This window comes from Monodon monoceros, unplaced genomic scaffold, assembly GCF_005190385.1.
Source record: "Monodon monoceros isolate NGI ecotype Baffin Bay Population unplaced genomic scaffold, NGI_Narwhal_1 Super_Scaffold_5, whole genome shotgun sequence".
In the NCBI taxonomy this organism is placed as follows: domain Eukaryota; kingdom Metazoa; phylum Chordata; class Mammalia; order Artiodactyla; family Monodontidae; genus Monodon; species Monodon monoceros.
The window spans coordinates 108,041,691-108,056,218 of NW_021703782.1; the positions used below are offsets into that span (position 1 = coordinate 108,041,691).

The 14,528-nt window shown below is 53.3% G+C and overlaps 1 protein-coding gene across 2 annotated transcripts in view; it reads left to right on the top strand.

Annotated features, from left to right (window-relative positions):
• The first annotated feature begins 205 nt into the window (after positions 1 to 205).
• Positions 206 to 14,528, top strand: part of LAMC3 (laminin subunit gamma 3) — a 60,905-nt gene continuing 46,582 nt past the window's right edge. For both annotated transcript variants that reach the window (XM_029203883.1, XM_029203884.1), the window contains exons 1-2: positions 206 to 629; positions 13,127 to 13,431. In XM_029203883.1, the coding sequence (XP_029059716.1) occupies positions 254 to 629; positions 13,127 to 13,431 (681 nt within the window). In that variant the 5' untranslated portion in view covers positions 206 to 253. The remainder of the gene's footprint in view (positions 630 to 13,126; positions 13,432 to 14,528) is intronic.

The window sequence follows — 14,528 nt, forward strand, 5'->3', positions numbered from 1 at the left end:
TGGGGCTGACTCCCAAGCCGAGCACTCCCGGGCACGACCACCAGGGGGGGTGAGCGCCCAGGGACGGAGCGGTCGGGAGGTTGGGGGGCGCTGCCCGCCGTCTGTCCCTCCCTCCCGCCATGGGTCCCGCCCGCCGGGGGAGGCGCGTACTGGGGCCCCGCGCGCGGTCCGCGCGCACCGGAGCGGGAGACGAGGCGGGCGCGCGGAGCCGGGCGTGCTCGGCCGGACCGCAAGGGCGTCGGTGCCCTGGACGATGGCGGCGGTGGCCGCGCTCCTGCTGGGTCTGGCGCTCCTGACGCCGCGGGCGGCCGGCGCGGGCATGGGCGCGTGTTACGACGACGCGGGGCGCCCGCAGCGCTGCCTGCCCGTGTTCGAGAACGCGGCGTTCGGCCGGCTAGCCGAGGCCTCCCACACGTGCGGCCGCCCGCCCGAGGACTTCTGTCCGCACGTGGGCGCTCAGGGAGCGGGGGCGCAGTGCCAGCGCTGCGACGCCGCCGACCCCGAGCGCCACCACAACGCCTCCTACCTCACCGACTTCCACAGCCAGGACGACAGCACCTGGTGGCAGAGCCCGTCCATGGCCTTTGGGGTGCAGTACCCCACCTCGGTCAACATCACTCTCAACCTGGGTAAGCGCGGGCTCAGGGCACCGCCATCACCTCGTCCCCTGTGCCCACCATCGGGGGCTCGAGGCTGCGCGCCCTGGGTTAGCTGTAGGATCCAGATATGGGGGGGCCTCAGGAAAGGGACCTGTGCCCCCCACTATCTGGAAGGATAGACTGATGAGTGTCTCTTGGGGCTGGGAGGGGTGGGAAGCCTCCTGGGAGCCCTTTACAGAGCAGCGGATCTGGGTGCGAGGACCATGCCCTGTAATGATTGTCCATCCTACACCCAGAGCTGTTGTGGGCAAAGAAGGGAGGTGACCCACCAGGGGGTGAACTAGTCGGCTCTCTGGGGCAGGGGCTCCTAATCTTGGGGCATCTGGTTGACTTCTGGGGTTCAGTGAATCCCTGAGGCTGTGTGCCGTCCCTGGGGGTGATCTTGGGGACAGAGCCAGTGTGTTCATCACCGAGAAGGTTGCCCTCAGGGCAGGAGCCAAGTTTCACCCGGCTGTTGGGTAACAGGACCGGATGGCATGGCCTCTCTGCTGTGCCCAAGCCTCTCCACCCAACCCCACGCCATGGTGCAAGAGCCCTTAGGTCCCCGGGAATCACAACCCCGAGTCTGGACCCAGCACTTCACTCATGGCACCTCCCCCATTTCAGCGAATGGGAATAACCACCTCCCCCCCGACCCCTGGCTCCGTAGCCCTTTCAGGGAGGGAGTGTTTCCATTGGTCCACACTCCATTATCTGTGGGTTCAAAATCTCCCAAAGCTCTGAAAACTCAAAGTATTTTTTTTTATATTTATTTGGCTGCGCTGAGTCTTAGCTGTGGCACAAGGGCTCTTAGTTGAGGCGTGCATGCTGGATCTAGTTCCCTGACCAGGGATCGAACCCAGGCCCCCCGCACTGGGAGCATGGAGTCTTAACCGCTGGACCAGTGGGGAAGCCCCTCAAAGTACTTTTATAACTCATTTCGGCTGCTAAACCTGACCTGAGGCTACTTACAGACCTTGTTGATCCTGGAGTGAATAGTCATACGTTCTGTCCCTGAGATGTTTGAACATGGCTGTTAGCCCCAGACCCGGCTGGAGGTGTTAACACAATGCATGGCATAAGGACTGCATCATCTCTCTAAAGTCTGAAGAGTTCTGAATGCTAAACCACATCCGGAGCCAAACGGTTTCGATAAGGAATTATGGGAATGTATCCCAATTTTTCAGATGAGAAAATTGAGGTTCAGAGAGGTTAAGTCTTTTGCCCAAAGACACACAGCTGCTAAATGATACTGACATCCGTGTGTATCCAAGATCAGAGCATAAACTTCTTGACGTGAATTCCACCCATCAGTGGAGTTGGCTTTTCCTAGCTCTGGGTGACAGTGCCTTGGGGAGGGCTGGGGAATGGCACTGAAGTGGTAGGGGGGACACCGAGCCTTCTCAGAAAAGCAGGCTGGTACCCACTGCCACCCCAAGAAGCTCGGTTGCTCTGAGGCCTTGTTACCACCCATTGACCTGTCGGGCTCTCCAGGTGGAGCTTGTCGATGGGATGGGAGGGATGGGATGGGACGGGTCTCTCTACCCAGGCGTGCGACAGGAAACCAGTGGGGGAAGAGAGGTTGGGGGAGCTGGCTAGACTGGCCTGGCAGGACCCCAAGGCCACAGGGGAAGGAATCTGGGATAGGATGGGGTCTGTGGGAGACAGTTTGTTCCATGACAGAGGATGCGGGATTGGCTGATGTGTTGCTTGTGTGGGTGGAACCTGGGTCAGATGAGGGGCTCAGGCCAGGCACAGACGAGGCAGGAGCGGGCGGGGGAGGGTCTACGTGTTTGGATTTGGGGCAGTTCCCGTTTACACTTGGTGTGTGCCAGGCCCTACGCCACACACACACACACACACACACACACACCATCGTTCTTCCCATCGTGTTGTGCAACACCAGGCATGTGGGAGGGGCTCTGGAAGGGTCTGTACAGTGAATGAATGAAGGAGGCCCCCACCTCCTCCGTCCTGTGCCCCGGGCCCAGCTCAGGTCTCTCTTTTGTCTGCCTCAGGCCACAGAAGGGGCTTTACACTCAAGCCCAGCACAGGCACTCACTGGGCAGACGCCACCCCCTCCCTGTGCCTCGGTTTCCTCCCTGTGAAATGGGGTGAGAGTTGCCACCTCTTGGGCAGTGTGCAGGTCCTGTGAGCTCAGGTAGGCCAAGCGCTTACAGGAGCTGGGACAGTCCTTGTGTGTGACCAACAGGACTCTGCTGAGAGCGGCTCAGGCTGAGGTTCTTCTTGGGGTGGCCTCTTCCAAAGGGATTGAGAAATGTTCTCCCAGCTTGCTCCCAAAAGACATCCTGACCCTGATCCCATTTATGCAGGAGGGGTTCTGGGGACCCACAGCAGCCCCAGACAGACGTGGCCCATGTTTGGTTCTGTTCAAATTTGGTTTTCTCCACGCTGAGCCACAGGTCGCATAGTATCAGGGGAGGAAGAGGTGATCATCAGGGTATTCCCGGTGGGGGCCGGGTGGGTCCTCAGTCAAGGTGGGCGGGGGAGCCTCTCCTAGCCCTCAGGCCGCCTCTGCTGGCTCTGCCCCCTCTCTCCTTGACCTCATTGGAGGGAGGAGTGGGCAGCGGCTCTGGCCCCGGTCTCCTGGAGGGAGTGGGGTGAGGCCGGGGGAGGGACAGGCGGCCGGTCAGCCCTGGATGGAGGTCGCTGCTTTCCCAGCCCCCTGTGAGCTCGCAGACATCTGTTCCAAATCCCTGAGTCCTGTCGCTAAGCTGAGCCTTCCTGTCTGGGATGAAAGGCAGCAGCGGGGTCTGGTGGCTCCCAGCCCTCCACGGAGGCCATGGGAAGTGAGCAGGCTGGAGCCTTGTAGTGGGTGTGTGGGAGGTGGATGGTCATCAGGGGTAACACAGTATTCAGGGGGCCCTCACCACGTGCTAGGGACCCCAATAAGTCAGCACCCCATCCCAGCACCGTTTGTTCTTTTTCTTTGACCACGCCGTGCGGCATGTGGAATCTTAGTTCCACGACCAGGGATTGAATCCGTGCCCCCTGCATTGGGAGCGTGGAGTCTTAACCACTGGACCACCAGGGAAGTCCCCGTTTGTTCTTTTATAGACAGGGAAACTGAGGCTCTGAGGAGGAAATCAGTGCCTAGGGTCCGACCGCAGACCCTGGGACCCTCCCCGCGGTGCACTGCGTTTGGGGATGATAAACGTCCAGGTTGTGCCTCAGCTTTCGGCTGGCCTCAGGGGAGTCTCCCTTCTTGCTTGTACACTTTCTTGGATTCCTGAGAAGCTACTGGAAAGACCATTAAGTCCTGAGCAGGTGAGTTCTGAGCCCCTGAGCGAGGGGAAGATTTCTCCAGCCTCAGATCCCGGCTGGGGGCTGCCCGTGTGCAGGGCCAGTTCTCCCTGCATTCCTTCGGCATCTGCTCCATCTTCATGGCGCCAGAAGACGAGCTGGGCCCCGGGAACGAAGTGGATGAAGATTTATGCTCAGGGGACACACCCGGGGTGAGCGGGCCTCTTGGAGATGTGAAGGGTGGTGGGAGTTGACAAAAGAGTGGAAGGCATCCCAGGCCAAGGAGAGCCAGGAGGCCGCTCTGTGTGTTCTTGGACCTGCACGGCCTGGATGACCAGAGTGGAGGGGACAAGAGGACAGCGGGGCCTGGCCCAGTGGGAGCTGGACGTCAGAAGGACCTGCCGGCCCCGGTGGAGCCCGACGCCGGCTGGGTCTCCTGAGCTTTGACTCTACTGCGTCTTCCTGTCGAGTGGGCGGCCATGTTTGCATTGGACGAGGCCAGTGCCGGGGCGCCAAGTCCTCCTTCCTTCTCCCTGGGGGTTCTGGCTGGAATGCCGGGCCCCAGTCAGGTCAGGAGTCAAGGCAGCGGCCCTGATTAGCCTCTACCGCAGAAGCAGCCCCCCATGGCCCTGGGCCCAGCTGGCCCTGGCTGGCCTCGCCCCCATCTGGGCTCAGGATGGACCCAGCCGTTGCAGGAGTGGGAAGTCCCAAAGCCCAGGAAGGATGCAGGCGGCCTCCAGATCTCCCCTCCCTCCCCTCCCGCTCTGGCTGCACCAGCTGCGCTTCAGCAGGGCTGAGGATGGGCTGAGACTGCCTCTGTCCTCCTGGTCTTTGCCTTTGCTGTTGCATCTGCCCGGCAAAACTTCCTGTTCCCACCTTCTCCTGGATAACCCGTATCTCATTCATAAACAGAACAGCCTAGTGCCTACTGCGTGCCAGTCCCTGTACCAAGCCCTGGGGATGCAACAGCGGACAGGCCGCTAGCTGCACCACTAGGCTTTGAGGTCACCTCCTACAGGAAACCCTCAGCCCCCAGGATTGGGCAGAGAGCCTGCCTGTATGCTCTTGCAGCCCCTCACCCTTCCCCCGTCACAGTCTAGATCATAGGCGTGAGGTTTTTGTTTGTTTGTGTCCATCACTGGCTCCAGGCTACAGAGGGAATGCCTGTTTTCACAGCTGCACCCCAGCGCCCAGTGCAGGGCCCCCGGCACAGTGGTGCTGTTGGTTGGGTGGATGGATGGAATGACAGCATTTAGTCATGCGTGTGCCGGGGATTGTGGTAAGTGCTTTGCAGGCATTTACTCATGAAGCCGTTTTATTGTGATGCCCATTTTGCAAATGGGGAAATGGAGTCACTGTGTTCAAGACACTTGCCCATTTCACTGGAGGGAGGTTAGGTCTTTTGCCCAAGGCAACAGAGCTGCTAAGCAGTGGAGCGGGGATGTGAACCCCAGCACATCATGGCTACACTGTATTTCCTCCCTGGAAACAAGGAATGAGTGGATGAACGCATGAATGAATAACTCCCCAGCCTTCCAGATCCATCCCAGACTCTTAAGCTGTGGCTCCGCCCTTCCTCCTGGCCCTGCCCCGCACCTGGGCACCCCAGGGCTCCAGCCGCTTCACCTGCCTCCCTTCCCCTGCTCTCCCTCATCTCCCCGCCAGCCCTGCCACCAGCTGTGCCCTCTCCCCATCTCATGCCCCTGGCTTTGCCTGTTGGGATCATGGTCGACATTTGGGGCTCCACCTGCACCTCCAGCCCAGTCTCCCACCTGAGCCCTTGACCAGGTCATTCAAGCATCCTCCTGAAAGCCGACCGTTGAATGTCACACATGGGCCCCAAACTTAGGGTCCAAAAGTAAAGGTGCACCGTGTAAACCACATTCATAGCAGCATTATTCACAATAACTGAAGAGTGGAAGCAACCCAAGTGTCCACTGATGAATGAATAAGCAACGTGTGGCACAGCCATACAATGGAATATTTTTCAGCCTTAAAAAGGAAGGAGATTCTGACACGTGCTGCTACGTGGATGAACCTCGAAGTGAAATTATGCTCAGTGAAATAAGCCAGACACAGGACAAACACTCTATGATTCCACTCATATGAGTCCCTAAACGAGTCACATTCATAGAGACAGAAGGCAGAATGGTGGTTGCCAGGGGCTGGGGGAGGAAAGAATGGGAAATGAGTGTTTAATGGGTATGGAGTTTCAGTTTGGGAAGATGAAAAAGTTCTGAAGATGGATGGTGGCCATGGTTGTACAACAGTGTGTGTGCTTAATACCAGTGATCCATGTGCTTAAAAATGATTAAGATGGTAAATTTTGTTATATATATATATTTAAAATTAAAAAGTAAAGGCATCCTTCTTCCTTCCCCCTCATCTCTCCATGCACCAAAGCAAGGAACTCAGGAATCCGCTGCAGTTCTTCCCTCCTCATCCTTTGACTTCAGCATTCGCCAGATCACTAGATCATTCTCTGGAATGTTCTTTGTCTTTGCCTTCCTCTCCATCATTCCCACTCAACCCCTCATCTGTTCCCTGATTGATTGCAATGGTCTTAAATGCCCTGACACCTCTCTTTGCAGACTTGTAGTTTGTACATTTCAGTCATGGCTCCATTCAGACTGGACCTCAGAATCCTTCTTAACACAAAGCCCTAGGCAATAATCAATCAGATGAAATCTGTTCACTCTCCCCAGGTTAGACAATAGGCTTGACAATCTTGATATCCATATTTGGGGTTTAGACTCTTGGCCCAAAGTTGAGGGAACTGTCGTGGGCCTAGCTCTGATTCAGCCAGGCTCTCGTGGTGTCTGGCGCTGTGGTCACAGGGATTCCCCAGCTCTTCACAGGGATTCAGCGAGCCCCAGATTGCCAAGAGCTAGGATGGGAGAGGAAGACGAGAACAGTGGATGGCCAGATGCTAGGGCAGAGGAGCCCTGCTGTGATGCCTCCTGCAGGCTGGGAGCGGCTCTCCCCACCTGGTTCTCATGCCCACAGTGGGCAGGGCAGCCTCGCCCACGCATTTCCGCTCAGCTCCCCACCCTGTCCCCTCCAGCCCCATCCCCAGGCCACTGCTCCCCAGATGGCTTCAATTAAAGGGCTTTGTTTTGTTTCCATTTTCCCAAAATAAGCCTCTCCTTCGGAGCTCGTTCTGCTTGGTCGGTGCCGGATGTGGGCCAGCCTGCTTTTATGGCCGCCCTGGTGTCATTCCTGTTGGGCTTTACGTCCCAGCTGGCTGGAGAGGACATGGCTTGGTGTTCCTGGTGCTGGCTTGGGCGACCTCTGCAGTTTTCATGGGCACTGGCACCTCCTTCCCGGGCAGCCCTTTCTCTCTGAGCATTGAATGGAGGGGTGGCTGGTTCGGCAACCTGGGGGCAGACAAGCCTGTAGTTGAGCAGAGACTCAGCTGTTTTCTGCGTGACCTTGTGCGAGACCCTTTCTCCTGCCTGAACCTCGGGTTCCTTGTTAGTAAGATGTGCACGGTTATGGAACTGTTCGGGGGTCTCTGAGATAGAGTGTGCATAGAGCACTTAACAAGGTGCCTGGCACATAGTAGGTGCTCACTAAATGCTGGCTGTTGTTCAACAGACTCATTCGGGGGGTCGTGATTGGCAGAACACTGTGACAGCCTCAGTCATGTTGTCAGGCCTGCCTGTCTCAACTTGTTCACTGGATTATAACCTCCTTAAAGGTACAAATCATGCTTCGTCTGGCAAGCATTTATGGAGCGCATACTGTGTACCTGGCACTGTGCTCAGCTCTGAGGATTCACTGCCCCGTCCCAAGGAGGGCACAGACTAGTGGGAGGGATGAGCAGGTCTTTACAGAACAGGGTGAAGAGGCTCAGGGCAGCTGGGGAGCACCAGTGAGGCACCCATACCCACAGCTCCAGGGATGAGTAGCCATCAGGGAAGGCGGGAGAAAGGTGTTCCACACAGGACTCAGGCTGGGGCATTTGATCAGTCTGCTAAACCAGTGGAATGAGCAGGGATGCACGGAAGCCAGCCAGGTGAGGAGCGGAGGGAACAGCGTTCCGGCAGAGGGAACAGCATATTGGGTGACTGGGAGTTGAGATCCATGTGGTCCCAAGCAGTGTCACTCCGCAGTTAACAGGTGGGGATGACATTTTGGCCCAGCTTTTTTGATGGGAGCACACCTGTCTCAATCACCCTGAAGCTTCATTGGCCCCTGGAGCTTGCAAGGGTCTGGGTTGAGGCTGCAAATTTAATTCTTGTCGCTGTTCAGAAGATCTCAGGGCCAGTTCCTTCCCCAGCCTTCGGGTTGCCTTTGGCAGAAACCTTTTCATCGCAAAGCAGGGATTAAGTTGCTTTCTTAGCCCTTCTAATTAACTCTTGGCTCTTCTGTTAACTCTTGTAACAGAAAGTCCCTGCCGCGCCTCTGTGACGTACCTGCATCTTCTCGCACCTGCCTTGGCAAGGAAAGGGAAAAGCCGGGATGTTTCCTAGTGTGCGGTGTTGCTCATTTGCATGAAATCCCGGTGGCTGCCTTTTTCCAATCACGCTTCTAGCTGCCAGCTACCTTTTAAGTGGCTCCAAGTTCCCCTCCTGAGAGGTGTCTGGCTGCTAGATGTTTACAGAGGAATCTGGGCCTGTGGACCCACGGCGACCTCCACACAGCATCCTTTCGTGAACACGCACCTAGGGCAAGTCCTCACCTGGTTCCGAGGTCTGACGCCTGCTCAGAACAGAAGCGGCCGCCCCAGACACTGGCTCCGTTGGCAACACATGCTTTCTTTGAAGGGGCTTTTGGAGTGACAGTGCCAGGCTGTGCTGCAATGTAACTTTGAAAAACATCTTAAAACAGAACATGGCAAGGCGGTTGCTTTTTAAATTTTTTTTTAATTTGTGTTTTCTCCAGTTTTTAAATTAGAACAAACTTCATGAGAAAAAATTGGAAAATGTAGAACACTTGAAAAGGGAAGAAAAGTCACTGAGTCCTCTGCCCTGAGGACAGTCATGCTTATGCATTCGATGTCTTTCTTTTCTGCTTGTTCTTTAGGGATTTTTAAATATTATCTGACGATTCTAAACGTAAGGTCGTTTGTCTTTTGTTTTTCATTCAACATTTTCACTTTCCCATGTAGCATAAACTCACTGTCAGCTGTTTCCGTGGTTTCAATCATCCTGTGAGTTTATCCCTACAATTTATTGAATCCTTATGGTTCCACTTTTTTCCCTATTATAAAAAAATTCCTTGATGAACTTCTTGATTTAGGTTCCATGCCTTGTTCGAATTCCCAGAGTGGGATTTTTTTTTTTTTCACCAAAGGCCAGGAATATTTTTATGGCCCTGCATCTGTGTCACTACACTGCATTCCCAAGGGGCCAATATGTATGCTTTTGCCGCAGTTTTTTCTTTTATTGTGGTAAAAGACACATAACATAAAATTTATTACCTTAACCATTTTTAAGTGTGCAGTTCACTGGTATTAAGTATATTCACATTGTTGTATTATTGTTGTATATTCACCACCATCCACCCACAGAATTTTTTCATCTTCCTAAACTGAAATTCTGTCCCCATTAAATACTGTTACTCTCTCCCCTCACCCACCATTCTACTTTCTGTCTCTATATATTCCACTCCTCTAGGGGCTTCATATAGGTGGAATCATATAGTGTTTGTCTTTTGATGACTGGCCTAATTTGCTTCACATCATGTCCTCAGGGTTCATGCATGTTGTAGCATGTGTCAGAATTTCCTTCCTTTTTAAGGCTGAATACTATTTCACTGGGTGCATGGACCACATTTTGTTTTTTAATTAATTAATTTATTTTTGGCTGCGTTGGGTCTTCGTTGCTGCGCGTGGGCTTTCTTTAGTTGTGGCACGAGGGCTCAGTAGTTGTGGCTCGCGGGCTTAGTCGCTCCATGCCATGTGGGATCTTCCTGGACCAGGGCTCGAACCCGTGTCCCCTGCATTGGCAGGCGGATTCCTAACCACTGCACCGCCAGGGAAGTCCCTGGACCACATTTTGTTTATTCGTCATCTGTTGATGGACACATGGGTTGCTTCTACGTCTTGGCTATTGTGTGTAATGCTGCTATGAACATGTGTGTCCAAATATCTCTTCAAGACCCTGCTTTCAGTACTCTGGGGTCTATACTCAGTAGTGGAATTGCTGGATCATATGGTAAGTCTATTTTTAATTTTTTGTGGAACCGCCAAACTGTTTTCCAAAGCAAATGCACCATTTTACACTCCTACTAGCGGTGCACAAGGGTTCCAACTTTTCCACACCCTCACCAATGCTTGTCATTGTTATCTGACTTTTTTAAATATATTTATTTATTTATTTAATTTATTTATTTTGGCTGTGCCTCATCTTAGTCGCGGCAGGCACGTGGGATCTAGTTCCTCGACCACGGATTGAACCCGGGCCCCCTGCATTGGGAGCGTGGAGTCTTAACCACTGGACCACCAGGGAAGTCCCTGTTATCTGTTTTTTTAAAAAATAATAGCCATCCTAATGGATGTGAGGACCAATTTTTAAAAATATATGTAACAGCTTTATGGAGATATAATTTACTGTACAATTCACCCGATTCAAGCATACAATTCAGTGCTTTTTAGTATTATTCATAGAATTGTATACCCATCACCACAATCCATTTTTGAACATTTTTATCATCTCCAAAGAAACCCTGTGCCCATTAGCAGTCGCCTCCCCCTGCCAAGTGTTCACCCAACACCCTAGGCCCTGAAAACCACGAATCTACTTTCTGTCTTTCTGGATTTGCCTATTCAGGACATTTAATATAGGTGAAATCATACATTATATAGTCTTTGGGATTAGCTTCTTTTATTTATCACAATATTTTCAAGGTTCATCCACATTATAGCATGTGTCAGTACTTTATTCCTTTTTCTTGCCAAATAATATTCCTTTGTATGAGATACCACGTTTTATTTATTCATTTATCTGTTGATGAACATTTGAGTTGTTTCCATTCTTTGCATTTTACGAGTACTGCTGCTCTGAACACTGGTGTACAGGTTTTTGTGAGGACGTATGTTTTCATTTCGCTTGGGTACACGCCTAGGAGTGAGATTGCGGAGTCATGTGGTAACTCTGTGTTTAACATTTTGAGAAACCACCAGACTGCTTTCCAAAGCAACTGCACCGTTTTACATCTTCACCAGCTGTGTACGAGGCTTCCGATTTCTCCACCTCCTTGCCAACACTTATTTTTGTCTGTCTCTTTTATTTTATCCATCTTAAGGGAGTGAAGTGGTATCTCATTGTGGCTTTGGTCTGGCTAATGATGTTGGGCATCTTCTCATGTGCTCATTGACCACTGATATATCTTTTTTGGAGAAATGCCTGGTAGATCCTTTTTTCTGTTTTCCATTTTTAAATTGGGTTATCTGTGGTTTTTTTTTTTTTTGGCTGCGCTGCACAGCTTGCGAGGTCTTAGTTCCCCGACCAGGGATCGAACCCGTGCCCCCTGCAGTGAAAGCGTGGAGTCTTAACCACTGGACCTCCAGGGAATTCCCGGGTTATCTGTCTTTTTATTTTTGAGTTGTAAGAATTCTTTAAATATTCTAGATAAATCCCTTAACAGATTTAATGCTTTGCAAATATTTTCTCCTATTCTGTGGGTTGGCTTTTCATTTTTCTCAGTGGTGTCTTTAGAAGGACAAATTTTTTGATTTTGATGACGTTCAATTCATCTGTTTTTTTTTCGTTTGTCAGCTGTGCTTTTGGTGTCACATCTAAGAAGGCTTTGCCTAACCCAGGTCATGAAGATTTACTCCTATATTTTCTTGTAAGAGTTTTATAGATTTAGCTCTCACTTTGGGCTGAGATGTTTAAACAGAGGATTGAAGTGACTTCTCCTTAGTGCGTAAGGGAGACTGTGGACAGTGACAGAGGTGGCAGCAGCGGGAAAGGCCTCCTGGGGTATCTGGGACCAGGGCAGAACAGCCAGAGGGAAGAAAGCAGATGTGGGAAAAGGGTGGAGAGAAGTTCGGTGCTGCTCTGGGGAATGGGAGGGCGCCCTCTCTTGGTCATTCATTCGTTCATTAGTCCATCGGTTTTTCTGCTCTTAGGCGTTGCTGGCTGACACCTGTCGGGGCAGGTGAGAATGTAGGCGGCTGTCCTCCCCACCCGCCCTGCTCCCCAGCCGCATGCCCCTTCCCATCCCAGCCTCCCAGCTCTGAGTAACTGTGGTGGATCTGGAGCCATTGTGAGCGCTCCTGCGGCATAAAGGTGGCAGCTGGGCAGAGAGGAGGGCAGGGTGGGGCCTGAAGATCCCACACCTTGACGTCAGCAGGGTGGGGGAGGGGAGCAGGACTAAAGCCGATGGAGAGGCCACTGGGAGGCGGGGGGATTGAGCAGAGGGGGCCGAGGAGGGGACCCAGGGTGGGCTGGAAGGAGCAACCCAGGAGCAAGACCCAGGAGGCAGGGCCAGGAGTGTGGGCTGCACGGAGGCCTGGGGAGGGGGCTTCCAAGTAACAGCGATGATCCATGGCCCAGGAAGTAAGGCAAGGCGTGGTCCCCTGGCTGTGACCACAAGGGGCTCTTGGTTGCAAGAGCAGTTTCTGTCGAGTGACCCAGAGAAGCTGCATTGCAGTGGACTGAGGGTTAAATTGGGAGATGAGACCATGGGACCAACAGATACAGACTTCTCTTAAGAACTTTGGATCAAACAGAAGTTAAATGGAAGCAGGAGAAAGAGAGGAGTTCAGGGGGGATTGTGTTAGGATTGCGGGGGGGGGGGTGGTGGCTTGAAACAGGCATGTCTCCAGACTCCAGGGGTCTAAAATCACTGGGAGGGAATGAGACCAAAAGGCACAGGTGGAAGGTTTGGTTTTTTGGAGTGTAGTAAAAGAAATGACTTTCTAATGGTAGAGCAGGCTTCTTCAGGATGTGGCAACATCCCATTGCTGGAGATAGTTGAGCAGAAAGAGATGGCTGCCTGTCAGGGGTGTTACTCTGCAGATTTCTGTGCAGGGAGACAAACGGGCCTAGTTAAGGGATGGCAAGTACTTGGGAAGCATGCCAGCATTGTCCTCTCCTGTGTCCTTGACAGGCATCACTAATTAATCATGGCACACCCAGCACGGTGCTCCAGGCAGCCTCTAACGATCCATCCAAGATAGTATACGCAGCACAGCCGTTCTGCTCTCCCTGGACCAGGATTCTGACGCTCCCTTCCCTTCTGTAAAATGGGTCCACGTCTTCCCACTGCAGGGAAAGCTTACGAGATCACCTACGTGCGGCTGAAGTTCCACACCAGCCGCCCTGAGAGCTTCGCCATCTACAAGCGCACCCGGGCCGGCGGTCCCTGGGAGCCCTACCAGTACTACAGCGCCTCCTGCCAGACGACCTACGGCAAGCCCGAGGGCCAGTACCTGCGCCTCGGCGAGGACGAGCGCATGGCCTTCTGCACCTCCGAGTTCAGCGACATCTCCCCGTTGAGCGGGGGCAACGTGGCCTTCTCCACCCTGGAGGGCCGGCCCAGTGCCTACAACTTTGAGGAGAGCCCCGTGTTGCAGGTCAGAGAGGAGTGGGGCTGGGCGGGGGCCGGGTTGGGGCAGGGGTTGTGCTGGACACTCAGGTCCAGGGGACCACAGGGAAGTCTAAAAGGGCAGGACGACACAGGGGACTGTGAGACCTCCCATGGTTTTCAGATTTGAAACAGAAGCTTTTGTTGTATCTGAATCTTTTGTGGATGACTGATAATGAAATAGATGGAAGAGGGTGCCCTGTGACAGCCACCAACTCAGCTGACCCCTTCCTTAGGCAGGTGTGGAAACTGAGGCCCGGAGTGGGGAAAGGACTTCCCAAGGGCATACATGGGTTGGTGGAAGGGCCCAGCGCAGACCCTGAGGGTCCTGACTCCTAGCTGGAGCTTCTGCTAGAACTCCCTGCTGGGAGCCCCGCTTCCCCACTCTGTGATGGATGGCGTTGCCTGCCCTGTGTTTCTCCAAGGGCTGTGATGGGGATAAAAGGGAAAACACGAAAAGAACGTGAGTTTGGAGCCATAGAGTCCTGGGATCTGTGCTGTCAGGCAGAGCTACCCAGCAGAACTTCCTGCAGCGACAGAAATGATCCCTAGCAGCACCCTCCGGTATGGTAGCCACGAGCCACGTGTCTGTCTGTAGAACACATGGAATGTGACTAGCACGACTGAGGAATTGAATTTTCATTTTTATTTCATTTTAATGAAGTTTAAACAGCCACATGGGGCCAGCAGCTGCCACGTTGGACAGCCAACTATAAAGTGACCAGCACAGTGTGTGTCCTAGAAGAGATGCTCATTCACGCTTTGAAGATAAGGGTTCGTGGTAGCTCACCCGTCTCATCCTCGTGGCAGAGAGCATGGCAGGCTTGTGGCTGTGTGCATCCATACAGGGCCCCCATCCTGCCCACCTGGGTCTACTCAGCTTTGTGGCCCTACCAGTATAAGCACCCACGCATGTCCACATTTCTGTGCGTCAGTGACGGTTCATCTGTGGATGTGGTGGTCTGTTTGATGTTTCGAGTTATTGGACGGCCCTCTAGTCCACTTCCCTGCGTTCTGACAGACCTCTGCCGAGAAAAACTGCTGTCTTCTTCCCTCGACATATTCAGAGCATTTCCTTTGCCTGTC